General features: G+C 38.9%; 1 protein-coding gene across 1 annotated transcript; it reads left to right on the top strand.

Annotated features, from left to right (window-relative positions):
- Positions 1 to 4,101: 4,101 nt before the first annotated feature.
- LOC148846152 (uncharacterized) lies at positions 4,102 to 5,106 on the top strand. Its single transcript, XM_088955938.1, has one exon. It carries the CDS (start codon positions 4,102 to 4,104, stop codon positions 5,104 to 5,106), a length of 1,005 nt encoding a protein of 334 aa, XP_088812064.1.
- The last annotated feature ends 9,722 nt before the right edge of the window (positions 5,107 to 14,828 follow it).

Here is a 14,828-nt window from a genome sequence, read left to right as displayed (position 1 = left end):
AATTCTTCAAGTTGTTAGAAACAGTGGACTACCCTGAACAGTTCTGCAAAAAAAAAAAGGAATAAAAAGTCAATGGACACCCTAGACTTGGTAATCGGATCTCTTCACCTAAGTCAAGTGTCAAGATTCACGTCAAACAAGAAAGGGAATGCCAAAGACACTTACCTAACACTTAGTAACCGGGTCTCTTCACCTAAGTCAAGTGCCGAGATTCACGTCAAACGGTGGAAGGCAAAACTAAAAATAAGTATGCATATCAAGTTCTGGGGTAGAAATCCAATGTCAAAAAATGATAAGAAGAATACATATTCGATTTTAAAAATCAATCTTAGCTTATCAAGATAGTCTACAAATGAAAGAGTAAATAAGATTTTTAAACCAAGTTTCTTGACTAATTCTATTAGGGATGATCTTGAGATGGGAAGGGTTTCTGTGCTCAGTGCAATTTTAAGGCTACATTGCTAAGGGACTAGCAATGGTTAAGTTGGGGGTAGTGATAACTCTGAATTTTGATGCCTTAAGGGCATCAATTCAGGGGTATTTTCTGCCTTAGAAAAGTCAAAGTGTGCCATTTGCCCAGTTAATTTCAATATTATGACATCTGAGGGAAGCTGGTGTGAAGTCTAACTGAGAGAGGGGGTGCTTTTGTGAAAAACTGAAAGTAGGAGGGCACCTCCTATCTACTAAACCCTAGGGCACCTTTTAACCCATTCTTTTCACTCTTAACAAACCCTAGCCGCCCCTAGGTGTTTAATCTCCACCCTCCACTTCTTCTAATCTCCACCACTCATTCTAGGGCACTCTTTTTGTAGCTTTTAAACCCTAAGGCACCACCTAATTGCTAATCCTCACCATTCAGCCCTTAACCACTAGATCTCAGCCCTCCATTCCATCTTCTATCTTAGCCATCCACTCTAGGGCGCCGCCCACCTCTTTTAATCTCCACCCTTTAGCCCTAAGCACCTCAATCTCCACCATCTATCTTTGGGCGCCCAAATCTCAGACTTACATAATATTAGGCACCCTCTCCTTCTATTCTCAGCCTTAGGATCACCCCAAAACCATCCTAACCCTCCATTAAAAACCCTAGGGCGCCCATATCTTTGCTAAAACCTAGCTGTCGCCCCCCTCATTCTCTCTAATCCCAATTCTATCCACCCTTCTCTATGAAAAGAACCCAAAGGCTCCTGAGAAAGGGTTGGATTCTGCCTCAAAGTAAGACGGAAATTGATCTTAAGAAGTTCAAGGGTAGAGGAAGAGGAGGATACCCAGGCAAGAAGAGGGGTTCCTGCTTGCAGTTCACCAAAGCAACTACTACCACCTCTGGATTCGGATCCCAACCACTTATACTTTATTTTAGTTTTAATTTTTGTTCTTTCAATTCTGATTTCGTTATTTCTTTTCTATAATTTATTTTCATTCTATTTAATCTTTGTTTTCTTTTCTATAGATCTACAATTCGGCCAGGTAAGACTGAAGGCCTAGCTCGAGAAATTCGAGGGTCAAAGGAGAGATCTGGAGACTACTACCTTTGGTCAGATTACAGATTTTTATTTTGTTTCTTTCATTTATTTATTTCTATATTTACTTATGTTTCTGCACATTTAACTTTTAGTACTATTCGAATTCTATATTCTCCTTAGTTTAATTAATTAATTTTTATAATTCTGCACTTCCCTCTTGTATTCTCTTGTCCAGATTTGAGTATGTATTAATTTTTCCCTCCCTTCCCTATGGATACGATCCATTCTCCCCCATTTAATGCGTTTGTAATTGTTTGAGAATCAAAAAAAATTTATAAATATTAAACTGGTTTTCCGAAGTGCTTAACGACACCCTCTGGATTACACCAATCTTGCAATGGGAATAATCTCTTTACTCAGAGCAATTTTAAGGCTGCATTGCTAAGGGACTAGAAATGGTTAACTTCGGGGGTGTGATAACTATGTATTTTGATGCCTTAAGGGCATAATTTTAGGGGTATTTTAGACCTCAGACTAACTAATTTGTACCCTTTTACCGGTTAAATTCAGTGTTGTCACCCCTGAGGGTCCTGTGCAAATTCTGGGTAAAAACTGGGAAATTTATAGAGTTTTTTGTAGATTTTGGGAAGCTAGTGAGAATTCCAGTTGAGAGAGGGGGTATTTATGTGTAAAACTAAGCACAGGAGGGCGCCTCCTATCTGCTAAACCCATAAAGGCACCCCTCCTACTTTATTAGCATACTCCCCTCTCTATAGCAAACCTAGGGCGCCTTTCCAATCATTCTTTTCACCTCTAACAAACCCTAGCCACCCCTAACTGCTAAATCTTCACCTTCCACTCCGCCCTAACATCTAATCTCAACCATTCAAACCTTTGCAACTGAAGGGATAGGATATCCATCACATGGATGCCCAAAGATTGCGGAATAAGGGGGCGAATTTCAAAAATTTTTCTCTCCCTTCAATTGGGAATCGAATTCCCTATTTAGAAAATCATATTTTTAAGGATCATTCTTGAACCATAAACTGAACCAGATCTAAACTAAAAGGAATCTAGCTTTTTTATATGCAATGACATCTAATCTTTTGATATGCGTTAAAATTTAACTTTCTCACATGTGATGACACTTAACTCTCTCATATGCGGTGGAACTTAGCTTTCTCACGTGCAGTGTACCTTAACTCTCTCAAGTGCAATGAAATATCCTAACTCGACCACGAAGGTTTTGACAATCTCAGCCATACTCATGGCTAAGATTTTACTAGCCTACCATGTTAGAAGATACCCAAAAGCATGTATGAAGGTTCCACAAATGCCAACTACATACCAAAGGGATACATCAATCGCCCAATAACCTCCACCCCATTATTACACCTTGGCCTTTCCATACCTAGGGAGTAGATCTAATAGGCAAAATACATCCACCCTTTTGAGGGCATTGTTTCATCATAGTAGGCACAGACTATTTCACCATGTGGGCGAAGGTCATACCCTTGAGAAAAATTGGTGCCGAAAACATCACAAATTTTCTTAGGTAGAACATAGTCCACCGATTTGAGGTCTCGATGAGGATTTTGACAGATAATGGTTTATTGATAAAGAATCAGGAAGTCTAGGACTTGTTAGGGCAGCATGGCATAAGGCTAGACACATCTATGACTTATTACACACACGGGAATGGGCAAGAAGAGGCCACAAACAAAACCATGTTGAAGATGCTAAGCAAGACAGTAGTAAATAATCAGAAGGACTGGTCAAAAAATCGCATGCCTTCATGGTGTCTACATGTGTGTCATGGGTGAGCTATGCATGTATCTTGTAGGGGGGGACCGCCAATGGTGTTATTGTAATTAAATAGTATGATTTTTCATCCTTTTGATGTATCTTTATGTCACTCCCCCAAAAGCTTAACATACTGTTTGAGGGGAGGTAGGTAGTCGAGTGAGTCAAGAGCATGTAAATGTTAAGCAGGAGATCCCCTCGACACTGAACTGTGTGCTTATGCTTGCCATCCATTAATGCAATACAATTTGCCTTTTATCTAATTCATGTGCCATCTTTGTTGCCTTTTCTTGTGTTGTTGCTTGTCACTTAGGCTTACTCATCGCATTCGAGTGCCGTACAGGGCCCCAACGACTAGCCCAGTGATAGTTGGTATCAGAGCTGGAGCTCCTACACACACATTGGACCCTGTCTTCGCCCCTACTTCAAACCAATGAAGAGCAACCGTGACATTGCCGATGACACACCACATGGGCAGCTCCAAGCCCACGGCACTAATGAAGCTCCACTTGGCAAACCTACCAAAACACAAGACCCAAAGGGCCGCACAACTAAAGCTAGCAAGCGCGACAAATCAGTCGACCAACTAGCTAGCATGGAGATGCGCATCCTACGTTGCAAGGCAACAGTGGGAGGAACCCGAGATTGGGTCGATGAACTCCACCTTAACCTAGAGACTGTTGAGAATGCAGTGGTGGAACTAGAAGGATGTTTCAATGGCGCTTTCATAGACATGCACACCACCATAGAAAATTTGGGAGCAGGGCCTTCTCAAAGTAGCCTATAGGGCTTGCCAGACAAATTTCAAGCGCAATTGGATGAGATGAGAGACAAGATGACTCTCCTAAAGAGGGCAGTGGCCAACTTCCCTAGCACTCCCTCCACCCTAGCTTCCATGCACATCAAAATCCATGAGCCAACACCTTACTCGGGTGCTTGGGATGCTAGGGAGCTTGACAACTTCTTGTGGCATTTAGAGCAATATTTCTCTGCCACTGGCATCATTGACAACCAAGCTCAGGTACGTACAGCCGCTATGTATTTGACTGATATCGCAATGTTATGGTGGCATAGGTGTTGCCAAGACATTGAACATGGAACCCGCACCATCGACACCTGGGTTGGATTCAAACATGAGATCAAGCGTCAGTTCTACTTTGAAAATGTGGAGTACATGGCACGCCAAAGAATGAAGAATCTCAAACATCAAGAATCCCTACATGACTATGTCAAGGAGTTTTCTGCCTTGATGTTGGATATCTCTTACATGTCAGACAAGGATCTCCTGTTCAATTTCATGGACGGTCTCAAGCCATGGGCTGAGCTTGAACTCCAACGGTGCAGGGTTAAGGACTTCGCCACCGCCATGGCCGTAGCTGAGCAGCTTGTTGATCTGAGAGCACCTAAGGAAGTAGAGAAAAAGCCATCCAGCCCACGTACCATGAATTTGAGTTGGGGAGATCAACAATCAACCTCTACAAAGGAGAAGCCAGTGCACACTGACAAGCCCATCAATTACCAACAAGGGAAGATGCCACAAGGAGCCCAAAGCTATCAAGGCCATCGGTACACCAGGAGACCAACTACTCCTCCCACCCCTTGTTACTTTTGCAATGGAAAGCACTGGACTAGCGATTGTCCTATGCGGAAGAAGGTCAATGCCCTCATCGCCAAACTCAGTGATGATGAAGAGAGTGATGAGGAGAAAACCACAGTGGCGCCAAGAATAGGCGCCCTTCAGCTTATCAATGCCATGGTTAAGAAAGAGGCCACATCCAAGCGGCCCACCAAAGCCCACAAGGGGCTGAGTTATGTAAACATCATCCTTGGTGGACACTAGGACCACCCACAACTTAATTTCTCTTGCAGAGGCAAAGCGACTCAGCTTGACCACCACCAAACACAAACAAGGTGGGTCAAGGCTGTCAACTCAGGGGCCAAAGCAGTAGAGGGCATGGCTTGTGGATTAGAACTCCGAGTTGGACCATGGAAAGGACCCATAGCTCTTTTGTTTGGTCATTGAGAAGCAATATGCTCGAATCCTTGGCACCTAAAACACTTAATATCACATGATTTAGAAGAAGTTTTAGTTTCGGTTTTACCTTTATGAACAACAACCAAATCCTTTTGCTTTGCTTCCTCTCTTGTTTTTGAGGCAGCTTTATTGTCTTCCAATTAGGCTTCAATGAAGAACCAGTTCTGAACCCTTTTGATTTGATTTGCTTCTCCACTTTAATGGTTTTGTGCAACAGCTCCTCCATCTCCACATAGTGTTGTAAATCAATCACATCAGCAATTTCCTTGTTCAAACCACCAATAAATCTAGCCATTGTTGTTTTTCGGTCCTCCTCTATGTTTGCTCTAATCATGGCTATCTCCATCTCTTTGTAATATTCCTCTACACTCATGGAACCTTGAACCAGCCCTTGTAACTTTCTATGCAGATCTCTATAGTAATGGTTAGGTATAAATATCTTGCGCATTATCAATTTCATCTCTTTCCATGACCGAATTGGCCTCTCTCCATTTCTATGCCTATTGATCACCAATTGATCCCACCATATACTTGCATAATCTGTGAACTCCATGGCTACTAGTTTTACTTTCTTCTCCTCGGAGTAATCATGGCAATCAAATACATGCTCAACCTTTCTTTCCCACTCCAAGTATAGTTCGGGATCATTCTTCCCTTGAAAGGTCGGAATCTTCATCTTTATGCTGCCCAAATTACTATCTCTTTTGGAAACTACCTTCTTGCCTCGTCTAGAACTTGATTCCTCCAAATCTGAATCATCTTCCTCTTCTTCCTCAAACACACGTCTTCTAGTGGACTTAGAAATAGATGGGGATTGCAAATTATCCAAGCTCACATTCAACTTTCTAAATTGTTTATTAACAGCCCTTATGAATAATTTCTGTCAATTTCTTGTGGTTCTCCTTCAATACTCATGGTTATAACCTGAAAAAACTCGCTAGAAATAAAAGAATTTTGCTCCTCACCTATCTTTGCTTCTTTTTTTTTGTTTTCTTTTTTTGTTCCTCACACACTCCCTCATGTGTTTCCACTCAAATCAGATGGTTATCACGATCTCACCTCTCTTTGCATTTTCTTTTTTTCTTTTTTTTTTTTGTTCCTCACACACTCCCTCACGTGTTTGCACTCAAATCAGATGGTTATCACGATTTCACCTCTCTTTGCATTTTCTTTTTTTTTTCCCACTCAAGCCAGCCCCCTTTATGTTCTTAACAGAATCAAGATCAACAAATCTCAAGGAGCAACCGGTTAGATGGTGGCAAATCTCAAAATCAGAACTTTAAAAACTTAGTTGAGGAAAACGGTAGAAATAAGGAAGGAAACATCAATTATAGGAGCCAAAAAAAAAAAAAGAAAACTTCAAAAGGAAGCAAAAGACATGCAAAAGAAATCACTAGAATATGGAGCACGAAATTAAAATAATTTAGACACAAGAATCCTTATTTGATAAGGATTAACACTAATTAATATAGTAAGACAGTTGTTTAAGGAAAAGAAATCACAGTTCAAAAAGGATTATACAGCTAGCTCTTGAATTAGTCAACTAGTCAAACCCAAAAGGAAAGGAGAACTCATATGGATATGATCTTGCAGTCTTTTTTGTTTTTTTTCTCTTTTTTTTCTTATTTTCTTCTCTTTATTTATTTATTTTTTGCCAAACTAAACACACACAAAACAAAATTGATGCTATTCAAAACACAAAGTAGTCGAATGGAAGAATTCAAAGAAACTATGCAAGCACAGCACAAGAAACGCGCAAAGATCAAAGAAAAACACAAAACAAGGATAAGCAAAGGATAAGTAACATGTTTCTAGAACCAAGGCTCTGATACCAAATGATAGGAACCCACTAGATGACCTGCTTTAGGAATTCTTGAATCAAGTTGTTATGTGCACCCAATAAGTCAAGATATTGTATTCTACCAAGAACACAAAAAGGCAAAGCTAAGCTTGCTGAAAATACTTCTATATTATTGATTGATTTTCGTGTTACATAGTTGTGCCCTTTATATAGGCATGTAAACATCATTATCTTATAAAGAAACTCCTAATCTTGTAAGGAAATTCCTAACTAATGATGATCCATTTAATTTAGGAAAGCAAATCTGCTTGAAATAGAAATCCTTCTAAAAGACTACAACTAATGAAAACTAAGCATAGAAAAGTCAAAGTAAACCAAAACAAGACAAAACAAGCCCAACAAGCCCATCAAGCCCATGAATACATCTTAGCATGCGAATTGGGCATTTTCTTATCATGTCCATGCGTCAAGCCCATCAATACATCTTATGTGATGGATTTCAAGCTTGTTCTTCAAGATCCAAGCCTTGCTCATCGTCTTGCACATAAAGCTGGGTGATTATTCTTGGTGAAGCTTTGGACACTTCCAGAACAGTCTTAGAATCTTTTAGAATAGCCTCTTTGTCATGCACTTTCATGATTAAACCTTGTAAAGCCTCTTTCATCCTCTTTGTTCTTGCCCTAGTAATTGGTCCACCGATTCCTTGCAAAGGATCTTGAGAATATTTGGGAATATTAGCTTGAGCCATTTGGCTAGCACCTCGATCTCCATGAGCTTAATTTTTATCGGTTGAGTTGATTATTTCTAGTTGCTGTTTTGAATAGTTTAGTTTGTTTAAACGGTGGGACTGTTTGGATTGATATTTGTTTTTTGGCTTCCATTTGATTTGAGTAGGACCAATTTTATTTTCTAAAGGAATTAATTTGATTTCCCATTTTCTATAAATACGATGGGTTTATTTAATTTAGAATATAGTGACTAGAGTTATAATATGCCCAGTTCCTATAGGTCAAATTGATTCTGTCAAGGTTTTCCCTTGAATTCTATTAGACCGTTTAGAAGGTATTGTGTGGATTGATCCCAGTTTATTGGTTTGTTTGAGTAGGTCTAGGTTTCCTTTTTAAATGTGTTGTGTTATTTTTCTATTTTATCTTGGAAAGTCGCATTCAGTTAAGTTAGTAAAGGGAGTTTAGTGTTCTAATAAGGATTGTTAGTGGGCATAGATTTGGTTGATGATTTGTTGGTTGGCGAGGGTATGGTTAGTTTTCGATAATGTTTAATTTGTTCAACTAGGTTTGACCATACTCAGTTTTGTGGGATTTCAATGAATGGTTTGATTAACCTTAACGATAATCTATGTTTACCAGATGGGTTTATCTATCTTGAGTTGGTTTCATTTGTATCTGGATTGGTTAGTTTAAAAGTGATTCCTCAAACATTGTCTGCATCTAATTTTAGCTTTGTTGTCTTTAATTTAGCTTTGTCTTGATAGGTTACATTTGTTTGGTAAATCTTGGGTTGTTTTAAGTTGATTTCAGCTACGTTTTGCATAGATGGTCTTTGTTAGTTAATGTCTCGATAGGTTTGGTTGGATTTGTTAAATAATGTGGATAACTTTTTATTAGGCTTCTGTTATAAGTCTGAGTAAATGGATTTATCTTATGTAGATATGATGGGTTCATCTAAGGTAGAATACCGACTTTAGAATTGTAATACGCTTGATTCTTATCAGTTGATTTGACAATGCCAAGTTTCTGCATTGAGTTCATTAGTTTGTTTAAACAGTGGGATTGTTTGGATTGATCCTTGTTTTTTGGATTTCGTTTGATTTAAGTTGGACCAGATTCATTTTCTAAAGGAGTTGATTTGATTTCTCATTTTCTCTAAATATGATGTGTTTGTTTAATTTATAATATCGTGATTACTGTTGTGATAAACCCTGTTTCTATAGGTTAAATTGATTTTGTCAAGATTTCCCTTTGATTTTTTATAGACCGTTTAGAAGGTATTATTTGGATTGATCCAGGTTTGCTGGTTTGTTTGAGTAGGCATGGGTTTCCTTTTTAAATGGATTGGGTTTTTTTCCTACTTTATCAAGGTATGTTGGATTCGGTTAAGTTAGTAAAAGGAGTTTAATGTTCTAATAAGGATTGTTAGTGGGTATAGATTTGTTTGATGATTGGTGGTTGGCGAGGGAATGGTTAGTTTTTGATAATGTTTAATTGGATCTAATAGTTTTGGCCATACTTAGTTTTGGGGGATTTCGTTGAATGGTTTGATTAACCTTAGCAATAATCCATGTTTACTAGATGGGTTTCTCTATGTTGAGTTGGTTTCATTTGTATCTATATTGGTTGGTTTGAAAGTGAGTCCTCAAAAATTGTCTGCATCTAATTTCATCTTTGTTGTCTTTAATTTCGCTTTGTCTTGATAGGTTACATTTGTGCAGAAAATCTTGGATTGTTTTATGTTGATTTTAGCTACGTTTTACATAGATGGTCTTCTTTACTTAACGTATCGATAGATTAGGCTGGATTTGTTAAATAATGTGGATAATTTCTTACTAGGCTTCTGTTATAAGTTTGAGTGAGTGTTTTATTTTATCTATATAAGTTGGGTTCGTCTAAGTTAGAATAGTGACTTTAGAGTTGTAATACGCTTGATTCTTATCGATTGATTTGACAATGTATGGTTTCTACTTTGAATTGTTTAGTTTGTTTAAACGGTGGGATTGTTTGGATTGGTCATTGTTTCTTTGCTTTCATTTGATTTGAGTAGGACTGGTTTCATTTTGTAAATGAGTTGATTTGATTTGCCATTTTCTCTAAATATGATGGGTTTGTTTAATATAAATTATCGTGGTTAGAGTTGTGATAAGCCCGATTCCTATAGGTTAAATTGATTACGTCAAGCTTTTACTTTGAATACTTTTAGACCATTTAGAATGTATTGTGTGGATTGATCCAAGTTTATTGGTTTGTTTGAGAAGGTCTAGGTTTCCATTTTAAATGATTTGAGTTATTTTGCTTCTTTATCTTGCAATGTTGGATTCGGTTAAGTTAGTAAAGGGAGTTTAGTGTTCCAATGCGGATTGTTAGTGGGTATAGATTTGGTTGGTGATTGGTTTGTTGGCAGGGGGCTTGTTTAGTTTTCGATAATGTTTAATTTGTTCTACCAAGTTTGGCCAAACTCAGTTTTGTGGTATTTCATTGAATGGTATGATTAGCCTTAGTAATATTCGATGTTTGCCAAATGGGTTTACCTATGTTGAGTTGGTTCCATATGTATCTGGATCGGTTGTTTTGAAAGTTATTCTTCACAAATTGTTTGCATCTACATTCAGCTTTATTGTCTTTAATTTGGCTTTGTCTTGATAGGTTAAATTTGGTTGGAAAATCTTGGGTTGTTTCAAGTTCATTTCAGCAAGGTTTTACATAGATGCTCTTCTTTGGATAGTGTCTCGATAGCTTCAGCTGGATTTGTTAAATAATATGGATGACTTCTTACTAGGCATCTACTATATGCCTGAGAAAATGGATTTATCGTATATAGATATGATGAGTTTGTCTAAGGTAGAATACTGATTTTAGAGTTGTAATACACTTGATTCTTATCGGTTAAGTTGATTATGTCTAGTTTCTGCTTTGAGTAGTTTAGTTCGTTTAAACGGTGGGATTGCTTGGCCCAGGGACCACTTAGGGTAAGTGTTGGGCCCATAGAGCCCATTTGATGGATTTCAGGGGGTGCACTGTCCATAACAGTGTATTCGGCCAGGCCTTGTAATAAAGGCTGGGCCGAACTCATGTGGCTGATGTGTAGATCAATGCTTGAGTCCCACGCCATACAAGGAAGCCCAACTAGGCAGCAGTTAGGAAAATTAAGTGAGCACATAAGCTTAATGGGCCTAAAGCCCATTTCAAACTAGGCCATTTAATTAGTTAATAATGGGGCGAATTCTGAGATGGATTAGCAGATAGGATAGGGTCTTGACCCTATCCACTCAGAGAGTCCAGATCTGAATGTGATTCAGATCTAGAAACCTCCTAATGAGATTAGGAGAAAGCTAATCTAATCTGCAGATAAGATAAGGGTTTATCCCTATTACCTAAAGAGAGATCTTATCCAAATATGATTTGGATAAGCAACTCCTAATTGGATTAGGAGCTGATCTTTTAGGTTAACAAAAGAGGAGGGGGCGGAAACCTTTAGAACACACACAATAAGGTTTTCTTGAGAGCTGAAATCATAGAGAAGAAAGAATTAAGCAACCCTACAGAATTCTTTTTGGCCGCCTCCCTGTTCTTGCCACCCTGTCTGCCAGTTCGATCTCCAGTTGTGGGAGAAGTCAAGATTCGATCTTGACATCAGTTCTTTGAGAAAGAATTGATAGGAAGCTGTGCTCACATACCATCCTGCTGATTCTTGCGAAGGACAGAGTTCTTGGAGAAGAACACTGCTGATTCTGCTCCATCCTGCACTGTGCCATCTTCAGTGGGAGCAGTCATTGGATCCTTCCTTGGGTGTGAACACCTTCGTTGGGGGATACTATTTCTCCGTATCAGGTATAATCCTCTCCTACTCCTTTTGATTCAGATCTGGTTCAGTTTATGGTTCAAGAATGATCCTTGAAAATATGATTTTCTAAATAGGGAATGCGATTCCCATTTGAAGGGAGGGAGAAATTTTTGAAATTCGCCCCCTTTATTCCACAATCTTTGGGCGTCCATAGGATGGATTTCTCATCCCTTCAGTGGTATCAGAGCCATGGTTCAAATCTTGAACCAATCTGCTTCAGATCTGAACCTGCGCAAATGGGTAGAAGGCGTTCTACCCTATTTGCGCAGATATGCGTTTTGGGAAATTTGTTCCCAAAATTAATGGGCGAATAATCTGAAATTAATTTTCTATAAATCTGATTATTATCTAGAATTGTTCTTTATGATTTTCTTGATTTATGGACTGTTCGTACAAGAGGAGATCGATTTCTTGGTTTGCGCAGAGAACCTGCAAGATTTACAGTTTCTTGATTTATTCTTTACATTTCGTCTGTAAATATTTTTTTTTTATTTTTAGACTGAATGTATAGGTATTCGATCTGATGTAATCATTAATAGAAATAGGATTTCTATTTATTTTTTATTTTTGGATCGAAGATGGCAGCGCAGAAAAGGAGATTTCGCAGAGAAGAAGATTTCGCAAATGGGAGAAATAGAATCTACAATTTGTAGTTTATGAAACTACAAACTATGATCTAACCTCTATTTTGCAGGATGGACTGTGCGAACAACCCTAATTGACTGATTTTTTATTTTCTTTTATCAGTATTTAATTTCGGATTATTTTCTTGAATTAAAGATTTAATTAAGGATCAAACCCTAGACCCATTCGAACCAAGATTGGTTCAAACTATTTGGACCAAATCTAGGGTTTAATCAAGGCTGAAAGTCAGCCCTAATTTTCCCACTAATGGGCCTAAGGATTGATATTTAATTAAATGGTTAATTCGGCCCAACCTGTAAAGGCCCAGTTTTAAATAGTTAAAACTGCCAAAAGCCCACTTCAAAGGATAAAGCTATATGGGCTGAATTGGGTAACCCTAAGTCAGCCCATATACCTAGATAATATTAATGGTTAATATTATGGATATAAAATGGGCTTCCGATGGGCCTTATAGATGATTAATTGATTGGATCAATTTATCCCTGCATGAGATGTATGGATGTGTGATGTGACATGGGCCATAAGTGCTTGGCCCATGCTCAATCGACAGTGGCTCTTGTGCACACCATGGCTGAATGCACATCATTGCCATGGTGTCCCTTTTGGTCATTGGATGACCTCCCTCAGTGGTGGGCCCACACCTCATCAAGAGGTTACGTGTGGAACTCTGGCCAATTAAGGCCCACCAAAATCTGACTTTATGGAAGTCAATGGGAGCCACTCTGGTTTGACCTAAATCAAACTAGGGCGTAATAATTGTTCCCTCCAGCTAATATGAGTGCATGTGATAGGGAGATTCATATGATGAACTCTCTAAAGGCCTTCCATCATTAGCATGAGGATGGGTCCTTCAGTAATGAGGAAACACACCAGAAAATGGGCTATCCATTTACTGTTGGGCTTGTCTAAGTGTTTCATAAGATGATAGGGGCGTCATAGACCGATGTGGGAGGGGCTTCACAAGAAAATGGGAATTCTCTCACGGTACTATGGCGTTCACGAATATCATGGGTAAGCACTCACTGGACATAAAGGTTTACCTGAAAACGACTCTTAACCTTGTCTGATAGAGGCCAAAGGGAAAACTCATATGATGAGTGGATATGATCCTTCACAGAAAGGTGGTGGGGTTATGCAGCTGAAATAGTTGGCTCCATGCACTCTATGTGATTTCCCACATTTCTAGAGACAACCCGTAGTCTCCATCACTGAGAAAGGAGGGAAATCATAGAGATGAATAAATAGAAATGGAACGTAGGTTAAAATCCATATCTATGTAATGAACATGAATCAAATTAGGTTGTGGACTGATGTTTGCTTTTTTATCAAAAAATGGCAAACGGATCATTTGCAAAGCTTCTTGATGACAACAAGCTTAAGGGCCCAAACTATGCCAACTAGTACAGGAACCTTATGCTGGTCCTAGCTTCTGAAAATCTAGATAAAGGGGCAAAGAATCCTGCCCCTGAGTGTTCAGGCAATAGGGCTTCTGAGGCATGATGGAGAGACTATTAGGAATGGGAGGAAAAAAACTCCCTTGCCCGGTGTTACATCATTGTCTCCTTAGACAATCCAATACAGAGGCAGTTCGATCAGATCGAACTAGCCAAGGACATATTGGACAGTCTCAGGACGAGGTATGAAGAGCAGAATCGTTCTACTCGACAAAAGGTCTTGAAACAGTTCATGACCATTGTCTTCGAATGATGGGATACATCAATGAACTGGAGGCTCTTGGATCCGGGCTGGACCTTGCGACCCAGATAGATGCTATCCTTAATTCTTTGCCTCCTTCCTTTAATCCGTTCATTCTGAACTATAACATGAACAAGCTGAATGTCAGCTTGCAAGAGCTCAGCAATATTTTGCAAAAAGCTGAACAACTGATTAGAAAGGATGAGCCTGTAGCTATGCTTGTTGAAGCTAGCAAGACAGGCAAGAGAAAGAGGAAGGCAAAGAAGCCTCAGAAGAAAGCCACTAAGGGTAAGAAGCAGAAGAAAGACAAAGCATCAGATGCCAATCACTTCTACAAGAAAATTGGTCACTAGAAAAGGAACTGTCCTGCCTACTTGGAATCCGAGAAAGGTAATTTCGAAACTTGTGTTATAGAAACCAATCTATTAGGAAATTCTACGTCCTAGTGTATTGACTCTAGGGCTTCAACTCATGTGTGTAATTCACTGCAGGGGTTCAAGGTAAGCAGAAGGCTGAGTGAAGGAGAAGTCACACTCTACTTGGGGACTACTACAACTGTTGCAGCCACATCCATAGGAACTGTGGAATTATTTTTAGAGAATGAACTATTGTACTGGGAGATTGTCTTTATATACAAAATATAAGGAGAAATTTGATTTCTGTCTCAAAACTGTGTGCAGATGGTTATTTTGTCTTCTTTAGTAATACGATTACTATTAAAAGAAATAACAAATTCATCGCATATGGGGAACTAGAGAATGGTCTCTATATTCTACATCCTTCTCTAGAAACTAACATAACTGAAGCTATG

This window comes from Nelumbo lutea, chromosome 7, assembly GCF_056320005.1.
Source record: "Nelumbo lutea isolate HS-2025 chromosome 7, American lotus-T2T, whole genome shotgun sequence".
In the NCBI taxonomy this organism is placed as follows: domain Eukaryota; kingdom Viridiplantae; phylum Streptophyta; class Magnoliopsida; order Proteales; family Nelumbonaceae; genus Nelumbo; species Nelumbo lutea.
The sequence above is the reverse complement of the archived record's forward strand: the minus strand, read 5'-3'. Positions and strand labels throughout refer to the sequence as shown.

Bases quoted from the DNA above. Each gene is read 5' to 3' on its own strand.
- LOC148846152 (XM_088955938.1), top strand. From the start codon at position 4,102: ATGACTCTCCTAAAGAGGGCAGTGGCCAACTTCCCTAGCACTCCCTCC.